The sequence below is a fragment of the Oxyura jamaicensis genome, chromosome 5 (assembly GCF_011077185.1).
Source record: "Oxyura jamaicensis isolate SHBP4307 breed ruddy duck chromosome 5, BPBGC_Ojam_1.0, whole genome shotgun sequence".
Lineage (NCBI taxonomy): Eukaryota > Metazoa > Chordata > Aves > Anseriformes > Anatidae > Oxyura > Oxyura jamaicensis.
The window spans coordinates 52,048,910-52,073,623 of NC_048897.1; the positions used below are offsets into that span (position 1 = coordinate 52,048,910).

The following is a 24,714-nucleotide window of genomic DNA, read 5'->3' on the forward strand; positions in this document are numbered from 1 at the left end:
TGCCTAAGGAGGGGTGAACCGGCCCAGGTCGGAAACGGAGCAGGTCAAAACTCCCGTGCCGGTCAGTAGCGGGATCGCGCCTGTGAATAGCCACTGCAGCGTAGCCTGGGCAACACAGTGAGACGCGGGCTCCCTTTTGCCGGGCCCGCCCGCGCCGTTTTCCTCCGGGGCGCAGCGCCGGGGCTCGGCCGCCACCCGTAGCTGAGGCGGCGGCGGCGCATGCGCGCCGGGCCGGGCCGGGCCGGCGGCGGCGGTGGCGCCATGAAGGGCCGCTTCGGTACCATCGACATCCGTGCGCTGCTCGCCGAGCTCCGCCGCGGGTACGGCACCGGGGGGGGGGGAGGGACGGACACACGCGGTACCGGGACGGCACCGGGAGCGCCGTGCGGGGCCCGCAGCCCCTGCCCGGGCCGCCCGCGGGCAGCCTGTGCCCCCCGCCCTGCCTCCCGGCTCTGCCTCTGGTGTGCTCGGCCGCCTGCACGTTCATCGTCACGGGGAGTTCGTGTGGTTCGTCTGGTGGGCTTTTCTAAACGCGCCCGTGTTTGTCTTTTTTCGGCAGCTTGCTGGGAATGAGAGTGAGCAATGTTTACGATGTGGACAACAAGACGTATCTCATCCGCCTGCAGAAGTAAGAATTGCTGTAACTTCCCGTACCTGGTTACTGTAACTGCACTTTCTGTACGTGTGGCATTGCTGCTGACAGGTGTTTGGCTTTTCTGACCAGTTTTCAGCGGAATCCTGTCATTTTCTGAGAAAACTCACCAACTTTTACTCTGGAAGTTCCTGGGGGTAGCATACATACGGCTGTGAAATAAGCAAAATGCTGCAGAAAAGGTACAAAAGGCCCCAGGAGTTGCTGTAAAAGCACACAACCACCCCTATTTTTTTTTGTGGGGACGTAGGAGAGGCGTTGAGGAGTGCAGAGCCTCAATTTTATGGTGATAGCAATGCCCAGGCCAGGTGGTGGGGATGGCACACTGCACAGTCCCCTGCACTGTGTCTCACCTGGGCCCAGCATCACCTCCTTGCCTCCAGTTGCACTGGGGAATTTCTGACTCCAAAAGCATTTTGCTTGGCCCTTTGTCTATAAACTTAACACACGGGTACCCTTTTGCTGTCAGGGTGGCAGTGGCACTGTTTGATGGATTCCGCTGGTTCCAAGTGTTTTCTGTAGATGATGCGCTCCTGGCTGTGCTGCTTTGGTCTCGTCCCAGTGCAGCCTGGTGTGTAGCACGAGGTGGCTGCTCAGGTGCCAAGTGGTAAATCTTTGTTTTTTTAACAGACCCGACTGCAAGGCCACGCTGCTGGTTGAGTCTGGAATACGGATTCACACGACGGAGTTCGAGTGGCCAAAAAACATGATGCCATCCAGCTTTGCAATGAAGGTAAACCAACCTGCGGTTTCCTTTTAAAAAGAAAGCACCGTCAATGTGCTGGCCTTGGAGACAAAAGAAAATACTAAAAGGGTTTGCCTGGTGGATCCTGATTGAGCAGGTGACTGAAGGCCAGGAAGGAACACGTGTGGCCCTAGGATCGTGCTGTTGATGTTCAGTGCCCGAAACAATGAGCGGGTACATTTATGAAGACTAGTGTTAACCTGCTGCACGTTTTCAGAGCCACCCAGACCTTTCAGAATTTGCCGCAGTGAAGTCCTTGTCATTCCAGTTGGTTTGTCCAAATGCGTATGAACTGGGCACAGCACGCTACGTTAATAGAGTCCTTCTGTTCCCTCTGCCCGACTCTGAGGGTTCAGATCTTGCTGCAAGCTGTTGGGCTGCATTCCTGGAGGTAGGTCTGTGGGGATGCAGCCCGAGGACTGACTCAGACAGGTCAGGTCTGCGTAGCCTGCCACCTCTGGATGTGGCCTCATTGAAATGGCTCGCCAGAGACTCTCCTGGGAGGCTTTCCGTGTCCTTTGTTGATGCAGGGTTAATCCTGGGTCTCCTTGTAATACAAACTCTTTGGACTTTAGCTAGCTGCTCACTTGTTGAGGTGACATAGATGACCTTGCTTTGAATAACGGCTCTACAAATAGCAGTTTTAATGGCAAAAATCGCTTAATATTAGGACCTAGAACAATTGTATTACCTGTAAATATCAAGGTGGTATTATTTTTGCTGAGAGCTGCCTTATCTTCGTATTATTCTGATTGGGATTTTCACCTTTCCAGGATTTGTGTTCAGAAAGAAGTGCTCAGTGTTGTAGGAGGGATCAATAGCTTAGAAAACCAACAAATATCTTGCAGTATAAAATGTCACAAGCATTTTGCATTGTCTCACAGATGTTCTCTCTGCTATTGGCAGTGCCGTAAGCATTTGAAGACCAGACGACTTGTCAGCGTCAAGCAGCTGGGCATAGACAGAATCGTGGACTTCCAGTTTGGAAGCAACGAGGCTGCTTATCACCTGATCATCGAGCTGTACGACAGGGTGAGTGCGAGGCCCCACGTGCGTTCCCTGTAAGCGAGCGCTCGAGCACGGCCTTGGCTGATGGTCCCCTGTGGTGTTCTGGCAGGGCAACATCGTCCTGACAGACCACGAATACCTCATCTTGAACATCCTGAGATTTCGCACGGATGAAGCAGATGATGTCAGATTTGCGGTTCGGGAGCGGTACCCAGTTGACAGCGCAAAAGCACCTGCACCTCTGCCAACCGTGGAAAGGTAACAGCTTGTAGACGGTGTATGCACTGGAATAAACCCCAGTTACTTTGTGAAAGGTACTGAATCTGTGGGCCATTTGCACCGCAGGCCATTTGGCATTTCTTCTAATACTGAAAATGTTTTGTTGCTTCGAAGCGATACAACGCGATCTAAAAATCTGTTGTTCTTTGGAATAACAACTCTTCGTTATCTTTCGCAGGTTAACTGAAATAATATCAAACGCACCCAAAGGGGAACAGCTGAAGAGGGTTCTTAACCCACATCTTCGTAAGTAATTCTGTTCCACTTGGAAATGAAACGGGGGCAATATCCGTTCTGTTTGGATGATGCTGAAAATTTGACTAACTTCAAGCAGTCTTTATTTTTTTTGAGGTTGTTGATGACAGCCTGCTTTTATGTATGTTTGAAAAACAACAACAAAAGAAGCCTTTGAAAACTGCTTGTTTTCTTTTTGATTCAAAGAAAGCTGCACAATGAGCCTTGCTGCGATCCTGCAGGGATGAAGGCCTGAGAACAGCTCTTGTTGCAGCTTTGATTTGATGCGTTTTGCCCAGCGTCCTCTTTGGTGGTACTGAACAGGAGGTGTTACATGTACAGGCAGGGCAAGGACGCTAGGAAGTGGTTGGGGGATCCCATTTCTTGATTCCCCTTTTCACCACCTTTGTTCCTTTCCTTCTCCACTGTGGCCTTCTCCTAAATAAACAGCCCGATGCCAACTGCTTTCTCCCACTGGTCCCGGTTTTGTGATACCCGTACCCAGATCTGGTGCTGTGATCTAGGTAGCCTCGGCCTCGCAGCGTTACTGATCTGATTGCTCAGGCCTGGCAAGTCTCTGCTCTCTAAAAGGTCTGCGATTCTTCCCTTCTGTGAGCTTGGCCTCTTCCCACACCGCTCTTCCTTAACCACCTGTGAAACCCGACCATCCCTCCGGGTGTCCACGTAACTTACTGCGCTTCCCACACTGGTAACTCCTGCGTCCAGGGGTTTCTGGTGTTGTGTTCTGCAGTTCCTCACATTGTACTCAGTCACCTTAAACTCAGGCTGGGGCCTGGTCAGCAGCCTGTAGCCCTAACAAAAACTCTGCTATTTCCCCAGAACAGCCCCTCAATCCCAGTACTCTTACGTTTTAGAGACTTCTAGGCAGCGCTGACCAGCAGGCGTCCCTGCATTTCATAGCTTGGGTTGGATTTTTCTTCCATGCGCTTACCTGACCTCTTTTTGAGCCTGTATGAACTTCTACAGTGTCCTGTGGTGAGGACTTGCTTTCATACCACGTGAAAAGTCACCTCCTTTTTTATATATATATTTTTAAGCTGATCTCTTCAATTTAACTTGGTACTCTACTATTGCATTTGAGGAGTAGGTGAACAGCTGCTGTTGATGAATTCTGCACCACTCGTTTTGTGTCCTGGTCACTTCTAGGCTGACCAGCTTACTGTTCAGCCCTCGGAGTCTTTCCTTGTACAGGATCTGTTCCAAGCCTTTACTGATACTTGTCCTTCTCTGCACCTCTTCTAGCTCTGCCTGTTTTGAAACGGGGCAGAAAAAAGCGTACCTCACACTCAAAGTGGCAGAGCACCGCAGATTGATGCTGTGGCATGGTTTCCCTCGTTCCACGTACTGTTCCTTTCCCCAAAGTTCCCAGCACACAGCTTGGTGCTTTGTGTTCAGTGACAGTGCTTGTGTTGCACAGAGCCATCTGGTCTTGCTCCCAGGCAGAAGTGTTGGTTGGGTCCTCTTACTGCCTCTGCAGAAGTAGGGCAGTCTTTCCTCACGTACATCAGTTTGTGTTGTTTTACAGGGAGTTTCCCTCTCAGTTCTTTACCTGATCACCAGTGCTTGGTCTCCTCCTGTTCTTCACAGCTTACTGTGGTCTTTCTTGCTTAGGCAGGTTGTGCTTTGTCACTGGGCTTTGCTCCCCCTCCCCAGGTCAGTCAGGGGCGCACTGAGCAGCTTAGGTCCCTGCAGAGCTCCGCTTCCCTCCTGGAGGGAGCTGACAGCCTGTGCTTCCTCTCTGCTTCCTGATTCAGCCACTTTGTTAGCCAGGCAGGGGCTGTCCTGTTACTTGGTGGCATCTTGTCCTCTCTGAGAGCTTTGGGATGAGCTTCGCTCAATGTTTTCTGGAAATCTGAATAGACCGTATCTGTTTGACCTCCCGTGTCTTTGTGTCTTCTCAATGGTCTTGCAGATTTATGAAGTAAAATGCAGAACTGTGCTGTCTCTTCTGTATCTAATACAAAGTTCTCAGCTGGTTTTAGGCTTTAGGCTAAGAAGAGTTTAGAATAGAATAGTTTCAAGATCAGTTAGTGCTAGCGTGGATGTTGAATTCAAGTATGTTTTCTCTCTGTCACTGTAGCTCTTCAACAGTGATGTTTCAGTCCGATTCTATGGGTTAATGAGAGGAGCTCTCTGACTACCATACCCTTAAACAGTTAGTAATGGTGTCTAAATGTTAGTGTCAACCTCGTACCCTTTTGTGACATCCATCTAGGCAAGACTGAGTGGCTGAAATCTGATTTAGCCGTTCTGTGTCCCGCCTTCACCATCTCTTGGCTGTCCCGCTGCAGGTTGGGGTGACCAGCAGCCTGCCACTGCCACTCCATGTCCCAGGTGAAGGCCTGGGCTTTCGTTCCCTTGAGACTGCTGTTTTTTGTTCGTTTGTTTTTTCATGTGGTTATCTTATTAATTTGTCTGCATGCTGAGGTCCTGCTCACCTTCTCTGAGGCCACCTGCATCATCCCAAGCTTGGTGTTGCCTTGTCCCAGTGATTGTCGTCTTTCCTAATTTCTGCTTTGCCTGTTCACAGCTAAAGCTGGTTTTCCAAGGGCCCAGCTTGTTTCTTTGTCTTAAAGCATCTTAGAGGAGGATCTTTCATCTGTTTTCATTTGCTACTTCTCTGCACCCTGTTCAAATGGGGCTCCATCTGTTTCCGCTGTCACTCAAGTTTCACGTTTGCCTCTGACAGCTTTTTCCCACTTCTTTCCTTGGAGCTATGTGGTCTGTATGACTTCCCCCTTTCTACTACCTTATCCCAGACCAGGTGGTTTTCCACCCTTACTGGGTTTCCTATGCTCTTCAGTTCCTTTCCTACCTTCTTTTAAATTTTAAAGGCTTCATTTTGTTTCGGCCAACATGAAGCCCAGCCTTCCTGGATATCCTCACTCAGTCCTCGACCTTTCCCAGTTCCAGATGAACCCCAGCACCCCCACGTTTGTAAAAACTCACCACCATAAGCTGAGACCTGTCAGCTCTGCCCACCAGCGAGTGTTTCTGAGGGCCACTGCGTGAGTCCTGATAACCTGCTTGCCATAGATCCTGCCTTCTGAATTCAGGATCACAAAGCCCTTGCTCTCCCCAGTCTCTCTAAGGATTATGACTGTAGTTTCCTGGCCACAGCTTGTTGAAATACTTCTTATGGTTTTAACGTGAATACAGTTTTCATGGAGAATCACCGGTATAAAAGAGTTTTGTATGTTTTTTTTCTTATAGCTTATGGAGCCACTCTCATCGAGCATTGCCTTATAGAAGCTGGATTTTCTGGTTCTGTCAAAATAGATGAAAATCTGGAAAATAAAGGTACGTAGAAAACAACGTTTTAGAGGCTTTACACATTTGGTCATTTTAATGTCTGTGTAGCATTCTTTTCAAAGAGATGAGTGATTCTTAAACCCGTAGTTCTGACCACATGGTTATACGCTGTCATGTTCTTAGGTTGGCACCAACCTTCTTCATATTAAAACTCTTGAATAGAACATAAGGCTCCTCCTATAGTCTCAGTGGTTTTATGAGACGCCACCTTAAACATCAGGTGAACTCTGGCTATGTAAGGGGTTAGTTTACAAGAATTCTATAGGGAGGAGTTGGCATCAAAGTCTTCCTTTAGCTATAACAAACACGGTGGGGATTTGATAAAGTAGCAGCTTTAAATTTATTACAAAATTTTAAAGTCAGATTTTTCTGTAGTCTTATTTTTCTTATATCCTTTACATTTGCTATAAATCAAACAGATTTTTTACTTTCTACTGCTTTATGGTGCTGTAACAAATCGACTTCATAACAAATAGCTTATAGCTACTGGTTTATGCTTTTCTCTGCAGTTTTATTTTATAAACTGCTAGCGTTTACATGCACTCTTAAGACATATTTCAAGTTCCATGAAGAAAGACCATATATGTATATATATATTTAAAAAAAAATAACAAAACAACAAACTCCCCAAAATAAAATGTATACTGAGGCTCCTGCTTTAAAATGAACAGCAATTGCTGAAGCAAACACTGGAACAATTACTGAACGTGGGGTGAAGGATATCTGCAGTTTTATTTTTGAGCCGTACTGGAATCCTACTCTCAGAATATCTGACAGGGCCACGCCATAGCTGGAGCTTCCCGTGGACATGGTTAGGTTGGTCAGGTTGCTCCAGGCACTTAGAAGAGCTGGTGCCTGAGCCTTTTGATTTGCTGTTGGGCTAGGTTTATATAACAATATCTCTCTGTTCTAGGGGTCTTAAAATATTCCTTTCCTCTCCCTCTCTTTAGAAAATATTGAAAAAGTACGCACTGCTTTAGAAAAAGCAGAAGAATATATGGCACTAACGGATGACTTCAGCGGAAAGGTGGGTCTCAGCTGGGCAGCTTGGTTATCAGTCACGCAGGATCTGCAGAATTAAACTAGTGGGCAGTTACTGTTCACAGCATGCCTGCTCTGGGGTTAGCAGCTTCAGAATCACAGAATAGTCTAGGTTGGAAGAGACCTCCAAGATCACCGAGTCCAACCTCCGACCTAACGCTAAAAGGTTTTGTTCTGGGAGCTTGTGCTCCAGGTGATGTTGGGTAATAAAAATGACCTCCTTGCACAGAATGTACAGCAATTAAATGATTTATGAGCAGATGATGTAGGTCCTATGAGAACTGCGCTTGTGCTCTGATGGTAGATAACGCTGTTCTGCATGTCAGCCCTGCATTTGTGTGTTAGGCTGTAGGGTAGATTCACAGAATGGTATGGGGTTGGAAGGGATCTCGAAGACCACCTAGTTCCAACCTCTCTGCCATGGGCAGGGACACATCCCACTAGATCAGGTAGCCCAGGGCCTCATCCAGCCTGGCCTTGAACACCTTGATTGGGCAGCCCCAGCTTCTCTGGGCAGCCTGTGCCAGTGCCTCACCACCCTCTTTGGGAAGAATTTCTTCCTAACATTTAATCTAAACCTAGCCTCTTTTAGTTTAAAACCATTCCCCCTCGTCCTATCATTAGGACATCTGTCTGAGTAAAAAGTCCCTCTCCATCTTTTTATAAGCCCCCTTTAAGTACTGAAAGGCTGCCGTGAGGTCTCCCTGGAGCCTTCTCTTCTCCAGGCTGAACCTCCCCAGCTCTCTCAGCCTTTCTTCACAGCAGAGGTGCTGCAGCCCTCTGATCAACTTGATAGCCCTCCTCTGGACCCATGCTAACAGCTCCACATCCTTCTGGTGCTGGGGGCCCAGAGCTGGACACAGCACTCCAAGTGGGGCCTCACCAGGGCAGAGCAGAGGGGCACGATCCCCTCCCTCCCCTGCTGCCCACCCCTCTTCTGATACAGCCCAGGATGCAGTTGGTTTCTGGGCTGGAGGCACACGCTGCTGGCTCGTGTCAAGCTTTTTGTCCACCAGAACTCCCAAGTCCTTCTCTGCCGGGCTGCTCTCAGGGAGTTCTTCTCCCAGCCTGTCCTCACGTCTGGGATTGCCCTGACCCAGGTGCAGCAACTTGCGCTTGGACTTGGTGAACCTCACTGGGTCCACGTGCGCCCACTTCTGGTTGTCCAGGTCCCTTTGGATGGCTTCCCTTCCTTTTGGTGTATCGACTGCTCTGCTCAGCTTGGGCAGTTCTGAGCTTTCTAAGCTAAGTTCACCTTTTGGGGGGGAATAAGATGTCACATTGCTTCTGCCATGAAGTCTCCCAGCTAGAGTGAAGTACGGCCCTGTGCTGATCAGTAGATTAGCACCTGTAGCTTACTGTTTTGCCAAGATAAGGGGGGTCCTTTCCAAAGACAAATGCTGATGTCGTATTTATGCATTCCTTTAGGGTTACATTATCCAGAAAAAGGAGAAAAAGCCGAGCCTGGAACCAGATAAACCCGCAGAAGATATCTACACGTAAATATCTGAAGTGTTTATTTCTTTTTTTACTAGTCTGCATAACAGAAATTAGTTTTCAGGTGATAATATCAAATGTGTATTTTACAGATATGAGGAATTTCATCCTTTCTTGTTTTCTCAACATTCAAAATGTCCGTACTTGGAATTTGACTCATTCAATAAGGTACAGTGCTTTTGCTGATGCTGTACTTAAGTGCTTTAATTGACTGATGCTAAAAAGAGTAATTAAAAAGCGGTGCAAAAGTTGTTAATGAACACACAAACCATGGAAGAGGTGATTCATTTTATGGGTAAAAGTTTTACACACAAAAGGCCAAGTAAAACAGGGCCTTTAGGCTGCTGTTGAGCGGTGCTGTCTTCGCTGGCTTCGTTAGTAGGTCGTGTAGCTGAAATGATGGCACGTGGCACTGAATTCGGGTGTGCATGGAACGTGCCAAGCTGTTGGCCAGGACTGGTGACAGCCAAACGTTTTGTTAGTGGAGAGTTCAGATGCTGAGCTTTCACCGGAGGTGAGCAGTCAATGCAGTGACCCCTTTGAAAGCCTGAGGCATCTGGCTAAGCCTTTCCTTGAGTGTTGTCCTTCCTGGTCCTTGACTCGTTAACATTATCTGAAATCGTGAGCTGCGTTGTTCCTAACCTTGATCTTCAGAGTTCCCGTGTTACTTTCCTGCCCTGCTTCCTGTCTGAATTTCTGTCATCTCCTTCACAGCATTGATGGTCTAAGCAGCCCTAAAACCTTCCTCCCCTTTTGTTTTAATCAGTGCTTGGCAAAGGGAGCATCCCATCAGGGACAGTTCTTAGGCATGGTTTATAGGATTTCTGTATTGGTTTTTTTTGAACTGATCTATTGAAGCAGCAGGGATTCAGGGCAGACAGGTCCAGAATTGCTCTGCAGATTAAATGGCTGCACGCTGTATGAAACAGCAGGTTCCTTTGAATCATTTCTTAACAAGAAATGAGGGTCCAGGTTGGCCAGCTATTTTCTGTTGTGTATAGCCCCCAGTTTGTAGTGAGACATAACCTACAGTGCCTTGCAGAACTCATCTCATGCAAAGGTAAAATGGAGGAAGTTACTGAACTCTGTCTTAGCCTGTCTCCTCTTAGTGCTTTGCAGTCAGCTCTCTTGGGGAAAACCTCCTGTGCTTGCTTGTTGCTGGCATTGGTCGATGTGACTTGGAGATTTTTAAAACAGATTTTCTCTTGTAGGCAGCAGATGAATTCTATTCCAAGCTAGAGGGACAGAAAATCGATCTGAAAGCGTTGCAGCAGGTATGTTCTCATCCAGGGTGGAACAGCTGAGGTGGCTCTCTGAGCTTCGAACGCTTCATTAGGGCACTTGCTTTCTGTAGCTTGGGGTGGGGAAGGTGGTGTTTACTTATTTATGTTACGGAAACGATGGTCGGGGAGTGGATTTCAATCTGTGTAATGCAATTATACATTGTATAAAGCAATTACTTGCATGCAAAGTTGAAGTCACAACATTAACAACAGAATTTTGGAAACTTTGCGTCTCGTGCTGTTGTATTTTTCTGCGTTGGAATGCTGTACTGAGTGTCTCACAGTGATTAGTTGACGAGATGATATGATGTCATATATATATATAACATTTTTCCATTTTGCTCCTTTTTGAAAGGAAAAACAAGCATTAAAGAAACTTGAAAATGTCCGTAGGGATCACGAGAACAGACTAGAAGCTCTGCAGCAAGCTCAGGTAAGACTGGGATTTTATTTTAACAAAGATGCATGATGTTGCTTTCAGAGCTGTACCTGCTAGGCACGATTGCCATGGCCAGTGTTAGAACCTGCAGCAACGCCTTCGGTTGTCAGGAGCCTGGACTTCCCAGTGGGCCTCTGCTCCCTACAAATATTCTGTACTTCTCTTGCCAAAGTTTGCCTGTGCAGCTCTGCTTGCAGGACTCAGATTGGCTATTGCCTCACATGATCACTTCTATGCCTTTTTCCAATTCTGTCTCAACATTAATTACTACTATTCTTATTTTTTAACTATTGCCTAGTATGTGTTTAGCTTCAATGGGTGTAAATTTCTCTCTTACCTTAAGGAAGTTGATAAGATCAAAGGAGAACTGATAGAGATGAACTTGGAGATCGTTGACCGAGCCATCCAGGTGGTCCGTAGCGCGCTAGCCAACCAGATAGACTGGACAGAGATCGGAGCGATCGTTAAGGAAGCTCAGGCACAGGGGGACCCTGTTGCAAGTGCAATCAAAGAATTAAAGCTTCAGACAAATCACATCACGATGCTGCTGAGGTGGGTACGTTGCAGAGCGCACATGCCAGGTGCCAGTAGGACTGACGGTGTGCTGGGAGTTGCACACCCGCTGTATTTTTAGCCTAGGAATTGTTACTGAAGTTAGTCAGTGCTCTTTACAGCAGTGTGAAGAGAGCATAGTTTTGTGAGCAAAGAGGGATGCTTTCTTGTTTGCTTTCAAAAATATTAATTTGTTTACTGTAATAGCTCTTGTTTTGGTATTTTTAGAGTCTGGCTGACTGTATCCTAAAATATTGTAAGGTGTCCTAAAGCAGTATAGGTCCCAAACACCCCTGTACTGTTGAGCAGTTCATTGTGTACGTTTTGTTCTGCTTCCACCTGAAATTCATATGAGATGCTGCCCCTTTCAGAGGCAGTCCACTGAAAGGATGACAGTTCAAGACTGCAGCTGTTGTGAGCTGCAAGGTCTGATGCTCATTCCTGTGGAAGTCCTGATGAGGGAGCTGCCAGTGAGACAGTGTCCGGAGTGTTTTTAAAAGCCAGATATGACACTGTATCGTGGTTCCAGAGATTTAAAAACAAGTTAGGATTTCTTTTTTATAGCTACAACTTCGGGTATCCAAGCTGTAATGTTGCAAAGTCAATTTGCAAATTTTTAGTTACCTCATTTTCAACAGTGTTGGTATGTAAAATAAACTCGCTTTCAGGAGCCGGTTCCGTGTTTGCAGCTGTGACATCTGCCTGTCTCGTTAGCAGGTAGCGATCGCTGTGCTGATCAGCCAGCTCAGTCAGTCCCCCAGCTGTTGAATCATGCTTCCTTGGTACAGGGGACTGTGGAGATGTGTTTCCTTTCATGAAGCACGTTATTTTATGCTACTCCACTGCCTTTTGCTATGCAGACTTAGCATAGCCAGGTAGAGCAAGATTTAATGTGCTGGTGAGAAGCAAATACAAATCCATCTGAGGTGTGCTCAGCATAACTGCTTAAAAACAGTGGCACGGATATTTTGGGCCCTGCTTGAGCAGAGAGGTTGGCCCAGGGGACCTCCAGAGGTCCCTTTCAACCTCAGCCATGCTGAGATTCTGCAATTCTGATCCTTTTTTTTTTAAAAAAAAAGGTTTTAAACAGTGCACTGCTGTGCTGTCAGTGTCACAGCGTAGCTGCTCTCTTTTCATGTGATCAGCCATAGAATGTCTCGCGATCCTTTACTTCATGAAAATAGATCTTCAGAACTGTTCTTTGTTTTAAGTCTGGCCTTTTCTCTAGATTGGTAGTGTGGATGTGCATCTTGTGATAGAAAAAGCTCTCTTGGAAAATGTCACTTCCTTGGATTGGGTGGTGTGAGCTTTTTATGTTGTGCTTTTGTTTCCTTTTTTCCCCAAACCCTGGTTTACTCTAAGATACCAACTTGCTTGCGCTGCATTCTGGGGCCTTCCTGTGGCTGCATGGGGAAAATGTTTTTTTATTGAAAAGGGTTCTTTAGGCCATTTCCAGTCTTTGTGAGAGACCAGAAGTAAAAACGCGTTGCGCTATGTTTAAAGAATAACTGCTTCTCGTACCTTAATCACACGATGTCATGTGTTTTTAGGAACCCGTATGTGTTATCTGAAGAGGAAGAAGAGGAGGAGGATGCTGATTTAGTGAAAGAAGAAACAGAAGAGCCAAAGGGGAAAAAGAAGAAAAATAAAAACAAGCAGTTGAAGAAGCCTCAGAAAAACAAACCGTCACTAGTGGATGTTGATCTCAGTTTGTCTGCGTATGGCAATGCCAAAAGGTGAGGCTTACAGCAAACGTGTGCTTCGCTAGTAGTTTTCTGCATGCCTTCAGGTGGCGGTGAGAACGTCCTAGGAAAGGCTCTGTGCCTAGCTTTTTACAAAGAAACATTAGAAATGGAAGTGGGTCGATGCCCTGAGTTTAGGATGCATGTTTACCTGGTCCAAAACTATTATCTCAGTGTCGTGGCTGGTCTCTGGCTATTGCAGTGCTTTAATTTTCAGTACGGTTCTGCACAGTGACACGGAGTGGCTGCTTCTTGTCACACAGTAGTGCAAGCCCTGTTCCTTCTGTCTCAGAAGGGAAGTTGCATCATTTGGCTGCTTTTCTCAGGTAAAGGCTAAACTAAAGATCTGAGCCCCCCCCCAAAATTGTTAGAACTGAACTTTAGTGCAGATGTAAAGAACCCTGAGAAATACGTTCTGAAAATATTTGAAATCCCAGCATGTTAAATCTTAAACCAGCTTCTCTTTTGTAGGTACTATGATCACAAAAGACACGCAGCTAAGAAAACACAGAAGACAGTAGAAGCTGCGGAAAAGGTAATTTATTTTTTTCTCGTTTTTAGATGATAATTAAAAGCAAAGTCCCTGTGGCTGCTAAGTGGAAAATCCTGATGTAGTTGAGGTAGTCCAATGAGATGTGAAAGGTGGGGGGAAAAAAACAACAAGGTTGTTTAGTTGTTAAGTTCTTAAGGCGACGGAACAGAGGATTGAAGACCTCTGCTGTATTATTTTGTTAGCATTATGAACACTTCAGACAAGCGCTCGGTGGAGATACTGACAAACCAGTGATTGCAGAGGCAGGAGTGGAAATCACTGGGGATCCGTGTGATCACATAGCTGATAATCTTCTCAGGGGCCACTTACGTGGGGCAGAGACTTATGAAGATTTTAGCTGTACTTTTATTTGTGCCTGAAGGGAATGTGGGCTGGTGAATAGCCGTATGTGGAGCCTGCACTCGAAAAAAAATAATTAGAGAAACTTCTGCCATCTTTCCTGCTTAGCAATTTCATGGTTGCTGTGCTGGCAGATTGAGGTCATGCTTTCTGTCTAAATAGGCATTTAAGTCAGCTGAGAAGAAGACGAAGCAGACGCTGAAGGAAGTTCAGACGGTTACCACCATTCAGAAAGCAAGGAAGGTCTATTGGCAAGTACAGTTTTCTTGTCATTGTCTCGTGTTGTGAGCGTGCACGAGTTTCAAACAGCTGCGTCAGGCTGACTTCACTAGCTGAGAAGTGGAGCTAAACGCTGCACTTCGTATCGAGTCTCTTTACAGATGCTCCTTTAAGTTGCTGGCTTGATCCCGTTAGAGCCTTTATTTGGGAAAGTTCCTTTCAGTGGACCTGGACTTAAAATTTAGCTCAGTTTTGGGCTTTTAACACAGCTAGGAAGATGGGCTTAGTAAAAATAGGGAACTTTGCTGTTACTTTCTGGCAGCTCAGTACCTGTGAAATAGTAACAGTAGATTAAAAATGTCTCAACAAAGCTTTTTATAGTCTAATAACTAAATTATTAAAATAAATAGGAGGCAGCTGGACTTGGTGGTGACAGTATTTATTTCATCTCAAAATACTATTGGCAGCGATGTCATATTTGTACCAGGTCTTGTTTTCATGCCACAGGCACGCCAACTGTCATGAAACTATTTGCAGTGTCTTTTCTAAGTAGTAGATACCAAGCTGCATGTTCTCAGGCTTTGACACACAAAACACCTCTGTAACATTCTGCTAGCCCAGCGTGGTTTTTCCCACCATGATGTAATTTGGCAGGTTTGAGAAGTTCCTGTGGTTCGTCAGTTCGGAGAATTACCTTGTCATTGCTGGGAGAGATCAGCAGCAGAATGAGATAATCGTGAAGCGCTATCTTAAGCCAGGTGAGCATGATTAACGGAGTATATAAGCTTTCTGTCTTGTGTTCCATTTGCATGAGAGTGACACGGCAAGGTCTGTCTGGTTTGTTCTCAGCTTGAGCCTTAGGTAAGGGGGGCTTTGGTGGTGGTGAGTCCTGGAGACTGTGTGTGTGTTGTCACTGCAGGGCTGGGGGTGAGCGCTGCAGGGTAAGAGTCAGTTAAGGAGCAAAGGAGCTGATCCTGCCTGGGACAACTGGGGAGGACTAAAAGACTTCCAGGTCCTCTTCCCATCCTGCTCCTTGCAGACAAAAGGGCTGTTTCCCACTGACACAGGGAACCTTTTTTACCTTAGCTCTAGTGACCTGTGGAGTTACCCCATCAATGACTGATTCAAGCCCCTTTTTTTCCAGGGGACATATACGTGCACGCCGACCTCCATGGAGCCACGAGCTGCGTGATCAAGAACCCAACAGGTACGTTGTGGGGTGGAAGCAGGGGCTTGGAGGAGCCTCAGGGCGCTGCAGGCTGGTGGTGTCCTCACTGTGTGTCTGCATCCAGCCCAGCGAGCTGCCTTCCCCCTGCGCTGCGGCACCCAGCTCCAGCAGATGGCTCAGTTAGGACATGAGGGGCATCAGTCCCTCCAAAATCAAGTTGTTACCAACTGCAGATGCTTTCCAGCCATGAGTGGCTGCTTGTGCCTGCTCAGTTGGGCTGCTGGAGGGAAGGAGCGATGGATGTGGTGGGCTCACAGACAAGCAGTAGGCACTGGCAGAGGTGTTTGGGGCAAGTGCTTGCTGCTGGCCCCAGGGACTGGAGACCTGCTGAGACTCTCATAGGTGGCATGAGCAGTTGGGGTGCTGCTGGAGGGTGCTGATCTCAGCAGGGAAGTGTTAACGCCTTGGCATGGCTCGCATGGGAGACCAGCTGTGCAAACCTGCCTGTGCCCTGTTCCTGGGAGGTGGCAAAAATTGGGCCTTGTGCTGTGAGCAGCGCAGTTCCTGCTCCCTTGCAGAGCTGAGCTGAGGAAGGAGCAGTGGCAGGGCTTTAGCTTCTGCTGGGGAGCTGTGAAGAGCAGCTGTTGATGCTGCTTATCATAGGATGGTTTGGGTTGGAAGGGACCTGAAAGATCACCTAGTTCCAACCCCCCTGCCTTGGCAGGTACCCCTCCCGCTAAATCAGGCTGCCCCCAGCCCCATCCAGCCTGGCCTTGAACACCCCCAGGGATGGGGCATCCCCAGCTTCTCTGGGCAGCCCATTCCAGTGCCTCACCACCGTCACAGTAACGAATTTCCTCCCTACATCTAACCTAAACCTACCCTCTTTTAATTTAAAGCCATCACCCCTTGTCCTATCACCACGCTCCCTGACAGACTCCCTGACTCCCTCCGGCCCCAGAGCTGGGTGCAGAGCTCCAGGTGGGGTCTGAGGAGAGCAGAGCAGGGGGGGACAATCCCCTTCCTCTCCCTGCTGCCACGCTGCTGTTGGTGCAGCCCGGGACACGGGTGGTTTTCTGGGCTGCAAGCACACGTTGCCAGCTCTTGTTGAGTTTCTTGTTCACCACCACCCCCAGGTCCATCCAGCTTATCCAGGTGCCCCTGGGAAGGACACCTGCTGGATCGGGGGACGTGTGGAAGTCGGGGAGCCTCATCTGTTGTGTATGTAGTTGTGTTAACTGGTGTGTCGGGTGGGACTGTTGCAGGTGAACCGATTCCTCCGCGGACCCTGACGGAGGCAGGCACGATGGCCTTGTGTTACAGCGCTGCCTGGGATGCCCGAATTGTCACCAGTGCTTGGTGGGTCTCCCACAACCAGGTAAGGACACCCGTGCGTGACCTTTGCGGGTAGAACATCTGAAGGAGGTGGTGTGGGGCTGCAGATGAAATGTCTGGGGGGGAACTGATGGATGGGGATGAAACTCCTGTTCCCTGATACCAGTCCTTGTGAGTTCTCCCTGGCTCTGCTGCGCTTAGGGCAGGGTTGGAGGAGTAACCTCTGACGCGATGTGACCATGACAAGAAATACTGCAAGCTTGGCTTCTTAATACCAGAGAGGAAGCACTTTGATTAAAGAGGAATTTCCTTGTTAATTTATTTTTCAGTTGGGCTTCCAGCTTGTGCATTAACTATGTCTCGGTGTGCTTCCGAGCAACTCAACCTTAAGGGTAGAGAGATTACGTTAAACTGAAGGTCGAGGTGCTTTCTGTCTTCCTACTGCCTGCCTAGCCCAGTTCCTCACCCAGGACTTGTAAAACATATCGAAGTAGTGTGTGATTGAACTGAAACATCTCCTGGGAAAATATCCTACAAAGGGCAGGAGGAAACCCTTGGATACAGTCCTACAGAGCCGTTCCCATGAGTTAAAGATGTGGCTTGCTTGAGTGTTGCTCTTGTTAGTGCTGCTATTGCACAGTGCTGGTCTCCTCTTAGAGAGGCTCTTTATAAAATCTGTATCGTGCTTTTTTAGGTTTCTAAAACTGCACCTACAGGAGAATACCTGACTACTGGAAGCTTCATGATCCGAGGTGAGACACAGAGGAACAGTGTGACTTTGACATTAGGCATTTTCATAGAACCACAGGATGGTCTGGGCTGGAAGGGACCTCACAGCCCACCTAATTCCAGCCCCTGCCATGGGCAGGGCCCCTTGCCCCCAGCCCAGGCTGCCCCCAGCCCCATCCAGCCTGGCCTGGGGCACTGCCAGGGATGGGGCACCCATTTTGTCTGAAGATGCTGTGCTGTCCTGTGGTGGTAGGAAATCAGCTGAACTTCCCAGCTGTCCGTGGCAGCCGGCAGGTCCTGATCTTCTCAAAATGCATCCCGAGCAGTTTGTAAGGAACATCAGGTGGCTGCAGCAGCAGCTGCTAGCTGGGGCCCTGGACAGCAGGTGGCTAGCTGAGTGTTTCTCCTGTTGTCATCCAAGAGCTAGAGCAAGCCTTGGTGTAATTCCTGGTAGCCTAAAGCCTCTAATATAAAGGATTTTTGAAAATACGTTGTTTACCTTTGCTGTTAAACCTCTTCATGAGAATCTGCCTTTGTTTTTCAGGAAAGAAGAATTTTCTTCCACCTTCATATCTGATGATGGGCTTTAGCTTCTTGTTCAAGGTACTGCTTTCTCTGTGCACATCCTGCTGGCTTTTGCAATTCGTTCTGAGCTGTAGGAGACTTAAATTCTAGCTCTTGCTTATCAGTGTATGCCCAGTGAATATTTTTCCTCACTGGGACAAATCCCATAAAATGCTACTTGCTGAAGACTACTCTCCTCACATTTCCATTTTCCGTGTCTTGATTTAAAGCAAACAGACCCTGTTACAAACTAGCAAACTTTACTTTCTCTGCTGGATTTTTAGATCGGCTCTGTTTGAAACGTGTGTTTAGGGAGAGTCTGCTGCTTGTGCAGCTGCCTTCTCGCTAGCCGTGCTTTCCAGGTTGTCAGGCTCGGGTTTAAAGGTGCTGGTTTCGTTTTCTTGCCCTTGGAACTGCAGGAAGTGTTCAAAGGGAGAGCATGAAGCGGAGTGAGGGGTGCTCTGCGTGGGCTAGCGAGCCTTCTCGGAGCTGGTACCAGCCTAACGTGTAGGTGCCCCTGTTGGTAGGTGGATGAAGGCTGCGTGTGGAGGCACCGAGAAGAGAGGAAGGTCAAAGTACAGGATGAGGATCTTGAAACGGTTTCCAGCAGCGCCAGCGAGCTGGTGTCGGAAGAAGTGGAGCTGCTAGGTATGGCGGGTGTGATGCAGGTTCTGTGTGCGCTGCTGCCGAGCAGACCTGGCTGCCTCAGGCACCTCTAACGTGAACTGTGCTTTCCTCACCTGTGCACCCCAGAAGGAGGGGATAGCAGCAGTGAGGAAGAAAAAGCAGAGTGTGAGGAAGCACCGGGAGGTGTGGAAGCCGTGTCTGAGAATAATCGTGATGAGGGCGTTGCTGACCTTGACCAGGGCAGAGCAAACACCCCTCCTGCGCCGGAGCGTGACTCCGAAGAGGATGATGGGGAATCCGAGGATGAAGTGGAACATCCAGAGCCGAAGAGTGAAGTGAAGGAAGAAGTGGTAGATTACCCGGATACAACAATCGACCTGTCGCACCTTCAGTCTCAAAGGTAAGTGAAGAAGGAGCTGTGTTTCTCAGCAGCGTGGGCCCTTCAGAGAATCTCCATACTGTTAAAACGCTGCCAAGACCAGGGCTGTGATGAGAGGTCATCACTTCTTTTGACGCAGGCTGTCAGGGTGCAGGGCAGGAACCCTGTGCCGCGATAATACTGCTGTGCTGCGTGCCATTTCCTGCTGAAGGACTCCTCTTTGGGGGCTGCTTGCTCTGGACCCCCCTTCCTGAAGTACACGCGCAGCTGCCTGCTTCCTTCTTGGGGGTGCCTGGCTCCTTGGTCGCTGTTTGTTAGCCCCCGTTCTGGCCTCAGCATCCCATGAGTGCCCATGCAGTGATTTTGCTCCTCGGGAGATGGCTGCCCCTGTTTTTTTTTTCTCTGAGTTGCTGTTCAGCCCCAAGAAACCGAGTCGTTGGCTGCTTCTGCTTTGCCGAGCTGGTGCTGCATTACTGCTCCGCGTGTGGCTGTGAGGTGGGCTCACTCCCCGATCCCTCTGGAGACGGGACTCCTCAGAGGGTGTAAGGCAAAGCGATGGAGTGGGAGGCAGCGGGCAGCTCTTCCAGGGAATGCCGTGGCCCATCTGGGCTGTGAGCACGGGGAGCTGAACGTCGGTGTTCGTTCGGTGCCTGCTACGTGCAGGCTGTTTGCCTGTGTTGTGTGTGTGTGTGCTTCGAGGGAAGCTGGCAGGGATCTGAGGACTTGCTTTGTAAGCTGCATCCCGGTATCGCTGCCCTTCTGCTGGACGTTTCAAGAAAGCTGAAAGCAACGTGACCAGGCTGGCTGGTGGCAGTGCCTGCAGGGTTGAGCTGCTCTTCATCCACTGACGAGCTTCGTTTTGATCTCTCCGCAGATCCCTGCAGAAAACTGTCCCCAGAGAGGAAGAACCCAACTTGGTAAGGTCCCAGTCCAGGCGTGCGGCAAAAGTCGGTGTCAGCTGGATGTGGTAGGCTCTAACTGTGTTTCACTTCTTAGAGTGACGGCAAGGCCCAGGGGCGAAGGCATCTCTCTGCCAAGGAGAGGAGGTGAGAAATGTATTTGGGGTGAGGTGAACACCTCCTCCTCGTTTCCTCCTCCCCTGGGAGGGCTGTGAGTGGGATGTGGGGTCAGCCTGTTCTTTGTCATCAGGAAATCCTGGAAACCCACAGCTGTCAGAGATGTCAGTGGTCAGCCAGCAGCCGAGGGGGCTGGGAAGCTTTGGAGATGATTGCTTGCATGTGGGGGTTCCTGCTCCAGCAGCTAAGCCTCTCTACGGGGAGCCCGAATAACACAGCTTAGTGTTGCTGCTGTCTCTGAGGAGGCTGTGAGATGTTATTCTCCAGCAAGTGTGGGTTCCCCTTGTGGTGAGCAGCCTGGGCTGGCTGACTCACCAGCACTGGTGGGAGAGCAGGAGCTGGGAGGAGGAAGGGGGCTCAGCGAGCTGTCGTCACCCGGGGATGGCGGCTGCTCCTGTCCTTTGGGAGTGCTGGCGGGGAGCTGCCGCCTGAGGTTTTGCCGAGGAGGATTTGCCATGGACGTGCCTGTGGCTGGGAAGCAGGCTGCTAACGCTGGCAGAGCAGCAGGCTCCCTTATCACCACGAGGTGGTGTGTCAAGTGCTTGTTCTCCTTAGGGAAATGAAGAAAAAAAAGCAGCAGAATGACTCCGAGAACTTGGAGCCACCCGAAGTGAAGGAGATGGAGCCGCAGCGTCCCCCTGCTCCCAACGCCACCAAGAGTGTGCCAGCCCCTCAGCCCATCAAGCGGGGCCAGAAGGTAGGCCCTGAGCAGCATTACCCACGAGTTGAGCTGTTACCACGTGAAGCGTGGGCTCATCTCCCAAATTCTGGGTTTCTCTGCATAGTCCCTTGATGCCTGATAGCTGTAGACTCTTGGTGGAGCTCTCGGTGGCTTCAGGGTGACGGTGCTGGTCAAGTAGCATTGAATGTCCTGTGCTCTTCTCACCAAACCCCCAGTCCCCCGATCACTGGTGATCTGCTCTGAAAGAGCTTTGGGAGACCTGGAAGGAGCGTTCGTGTGGGGACAGCATCTGGTTCTTGGTGGATACAAAGCTTCCACAAGTCTTTGTTTCTAAAGCCGTTGCGTTTTCTTCTCCAGAGTAAAATGAAGAAGATGAAGGAGAAGTACAAGGACCAGGACGAGGAGGACCGGGAGCTCATCATGAAGCTGCTGGGGGTGAGTGAGGGGAGCTCTGCCTCCCCCTTGGTGCACTCGGGGCGCTGGCTCTAACCACCTCTCCTGTGCAACCGCAGTCTGCAGGGTCAAACAAGGAGGAGAAGGGGAAAAAAGGGAAAAAGGGGAAGATGAAAGAAGACACAGTGAAAAAGCAACAGCAGAAACCCAAGTCAGGACACCGTGGTGCTGGCGGTGGCAAGGAGATGCTCCCAGGAGGAGTCCTGCTGCATGAGTTGCAGGACCCAGCCCTGGAGGAGCAGCAGGACGAGAAGGTGAGCAGCGTGCTGGCCTCTCCTCTCTTGCCATGTGTGCCTCTGCTCACCGTCGTGACCCTCCTGGTGCTGCGTAGTGCAGCTCTGCCAGGCAGGCTGAGCAGCTCTCGCTGCTTTTGGGGCACCGCTGGAGAACAGCGTGCCTGATGCCATGACTCTGGGAGCCCATCGGTTTCAGGAAGCAGCAAAAAAACCCTGCAGCGATCTGTGTGCACACTGAGTTCCCAGCACAGCCAAAACGAGGCCTCGGGAGCACCCCGCCAGGCTGCCGAGGATCCAGTTAAATCAATCCTCCCACTCGGTGCAGCAGGAGCGTAACAGAGCTCTCCAGATCTGTTGTTGTGAGTCAGTATCTGAATCACAGCCCATCTCTCCTCCCGGTTTGGCATGTGCCAAGCTAATTAGAGTTTTGAAAGAAATGGTCCTCCCCCCGCCAACATGAAACCGCTCTTTTTACCTTCACTTTCAAGTAAGTTGAACTCCTTGCGGTGAAAATTTGGCTGAGTGCTGCTGCTAAAAGAATTTATTTTCTCCAGGGACTTGGGGAGAAAAAAAACAAAACAGTTGTGTGCTCGTTTCAGATCTGATGTCTCCTTTTCTGTGCATACAGGATGACCAAGAGCAGGATCAGCCAGGAGTTGAGGTAAATGCTCTCACCTGAACCTCCCGTCTGTGCTCAGCAGGGGGGCTTGGTCCTGCTCGAAGCTGGAGGGCCCCGCTGTAGTGAGCGGGACCGGAGACACGCCAGATTCACACCCTGAGCCCCTCGGAAGGGTTTGGTTCTGCTGATTTAAGTCCCCTTCGTGGCCAAGTCTGTTTGAACCCAGCTTGCTTTTATTTATTTCTTACACTGTTTAGCACGGACGTCCCCTAGGGAAACAAGGAGCTGGCTGAATTGGAGTTTGTCCCTGGTTTTTTTGCACCCCCAGCAGCGTGGCTCTGGGCTGGAGGACACAGGCTGATGTCGGGCAGCTGGGGTTAGGAGTTTGTATAAAACTGCTTCCGAGTGTTCCGTAATGACAGGCTGGGGGTGTTGCCCAAGGCTGGAAATAAGTTCATTTCTTTAAATCTTTTAATTGAGGAGGACAACGGTTGTCTGTAGGGGGAAGCTTTTGGTGACCTCGTGAAGACGTAACTGCATTTGGGGGTCCCCTTGGGGTCATTTAAAGCTAAGATCACTAAGATGAGATATTAGTAATCAAAGATGGTCAGTAATGAGCCATGGCTTGGTAATTAATTGCCAGTGAAGGTGATAAACCTAAATTAACTATGTCCTGGCAGCCCCATAGCTGTGACACGGGGCAATTACAGCTGCTCCTGTAGCTGAGCTGGAAGGGGTGACAGAAGTTGGGTCGGGCGCGAGTGCTGCTCCCTGCTTCCACAGAAGCTCCTTTGCCCCTCCAGGAAGCCGTGGCTTTGCTGGACTCCCTGACAGGGCAGCCGCACCCCGAGGACATTCTGCTCTTCGCCGTGCCCGTCTGCGCTCCCTACACGGCGGTGACAAACTACAAGTAAGTCGCGGCGCTGCCCGGGGGAAAGGTCTGGAGGGGCACCTGCCGCCCGACTCACAGACCCCTCTCTTTTCTGAAAGGTACAAAGTCAAGCTCACGCCAGGCACCCAAAAGAAAGGAAAAGGTAATGATTGAAAGCAGTTCAACCCTTCTGGGTGCTTTACCTGTTGAAACCAGAACGTTCTTAGAGTTGTAAGTCCTTTCCTGTGTTTTTACAGCTGCAAAGATTGCCCTGCATAATTTCATGCAGTCCAAAGAAGCTACTGCAAGAGAGAAGGATCTGTTCCGCAGTGTCAAGGTGACTGCTTTCTGTACATTCTTTCTCTTGTGTAACTGCAGCAGAAGAATGTCCACTGGTGTCACTTTGGGGGGTAAATGCTTCAAAGAAAGTTGTTGCTTTTTTTTGGGGGGGGGGGGGGGTTGGGGACAGGTTTTGCCTCTCCCTGGCTGGGTAAACGTGTTGGCTGTTTGCTCAGGCAGCTCTTCTCCCACCCAGCAGCCCGACAGCTGCATTTTTCTGCTCTTACCATTTTCTGTCCCACTTTTAACTCAGTGCCACCAGTCGGCAGCACTCTGGAACCTGCAGGCAGGGCGGGAGGCTGCTTCCTTGCCCTGCTCTGGCGGCTCTGCCAGCTGCTGTCCCCTGCCCCTTGGCACTGTCCCTTCTGGCTGTCAGTTCAAGGGTGGATTTCTCAGCTCATGTCCATGTCTGCAGGTCACGGGGCAGCCCAGGCTGTTCTGTGACGGCTGCTCTGGCCTTTCATGTTTTACTGACCAGAAGTTCTGAAAAGCAGCAGACCCAACGCTGACTTTTCATGGAACTCTGCTAGAAAAAAAACACAATTGATGGTTAACGAGCTTGAGGCAGTGTCCAGGGACTTGACTCAGCCACCCCATCCTAATGGAGCTGAGGGGTGGAAGCTGCACAGAAACCCATTAAAGGTTTTACATTAATAAATTGGGGGGAGAGCCCAGAAGCCTGGTGTCAGCCCTGTATTCCGAGGGGAAAAGCAGCAGAACGGGACACATCAGTCTGTGCCACCTGACTCAGAAACGCTCGCAGGGGTGAGGAAGGTATTTGTAAAAGCGCTGCTCTTACGTTCGGTTTCTCATCTTTATGTTTTGTAGGATACTGACTTGTCAAGAAATATTCCTGGTAAAGTGAAGGTGTCTGCACCCAACCTGCTGAACAGGAAGAAGAAGTGAGGTGGTGCTGGGGTTCTCGCCACCCAGCCGGTGCTGCTGTGCGGTCAGGACCCAGCACCTTCAGCCTGGGAAGAGACAGACCCACCCTGACTGCTGTTAACGTGACTGAATTTAGCTTCGGCGGCAGTAAGCAGACGTGGACCAGTTCCTCCATTGTGGGTTAGAGGGACTCTGACACCTCACTGAGATAAAGAGCATAGAAACGTGCAAGTAAATTGCTGCCGTTGGGTCAGTGACGTGCTGCCAAGGCGTCTCTAGTGCTTTGAATTTGGGGGCTGAGTGTTCTTTCCCTATGGTTGTGGGCAAAGGCATGCCTTAATTTATTTACTCTTAGTTTACAGCATTACTCTTCTGTTTCTTCCTAATCTGGCCTGGGGGTCCCAGTGGAAGCAGGAGAGGTTCAGGGCAGAATGCTTTACTTCAGAAAAGACAGAAGTTTGTTTTTTTTTTCCCCTGACATACCCTCAGCTGTCAGGAGATAAAAAGCACAATGCCAGCTGTAGCCATTTACCTGCTCCCAGCAGCACAGCCTCATGGTGCTGTGTAATTCTCACCCCTGTGGAAGAGAGCAGCATGCAGGAAGAGCTGGAGCCTGGGTCAAAATAAAGCTGCATTTGCTGTATCAGCATACCCCAGAGCTCTGAAAGCCCATCTTGGCACTTGCCTGCACCACCCAAAGCACTCCCTGAAGCCAGAGCTAAAGCTCATAAAAGAAATCAGCACAGAACTCCAGTACAGGAATAGTTTTGTTCTAGAAGTCAGTTGTTTATTGATTACTTTTTTTTTGAGGACAGCTTAAACATGATTTAACCCC

The 24,714-nt window shown here is 49.3% G+C and overlaps 1 protein-coding gene across 1 annotated transcript; it reads left to right on the forward strand.

Annotated features, from left to right (window-relative positions):
- Positions 1 to 165: 165 nt before the first annotated feature.
- Positions 166 to 24,147, forward strand: NEMF (nuclear export mediator factor). The gene is made up of 33 exons (XM_035328024.1): positions 166 to 320; positions 560 to 628; positions 1,283 to 1,385; positions 2,304 to 2,429; positions 2,515 to 2,663; positions 2,863 to 2,930; positions 6,153 to 6,239; positions 7,202 to 7,278; positions 8,721 to 8,791; positions 8,882 to 8,957; positions 10,001 to 10,063; positions 10,428 to 10,505; positions 10,855 to 11,063; positions 12,614 to 12,799; positions 13,277 to 13,340; positions 13,860 to 13,948; positions 14,571 to 14,674; positions 15,061 to 15,123; positions 16,350 to 16,462; positions 17,114 to 17,171; positions 17,693 to 17,751; positions 18,240 to 18,360; positions 18,466 to 18,739; positions 19,593 to 19,635; positions 19,715 to 19,764; positions 20,350 to 20,491; positions 20,834 to 20,911; positions 20,989 to 21,183; positions 21,794 to 21,826; positions 22,588 to 22,694; positions 22,775 to 22,818; positions 22,913 to 22,992; positions 23,823 to 24,147. Exons 1-33 carry the CDS (start codon positions 220 to 222, stop codon positions 23,898 to 23,900), a joined length of 3,258 nt encoding a protein of 1,085 aa, XP_035183915.1. The 5' UTR covers positions 166 to 219; the 3' UTR covers positions 23,901 to 24,147.
- The last annotated feature ends 567 nt before the right edge of the window (positions 24,148 to 24,714 follow it).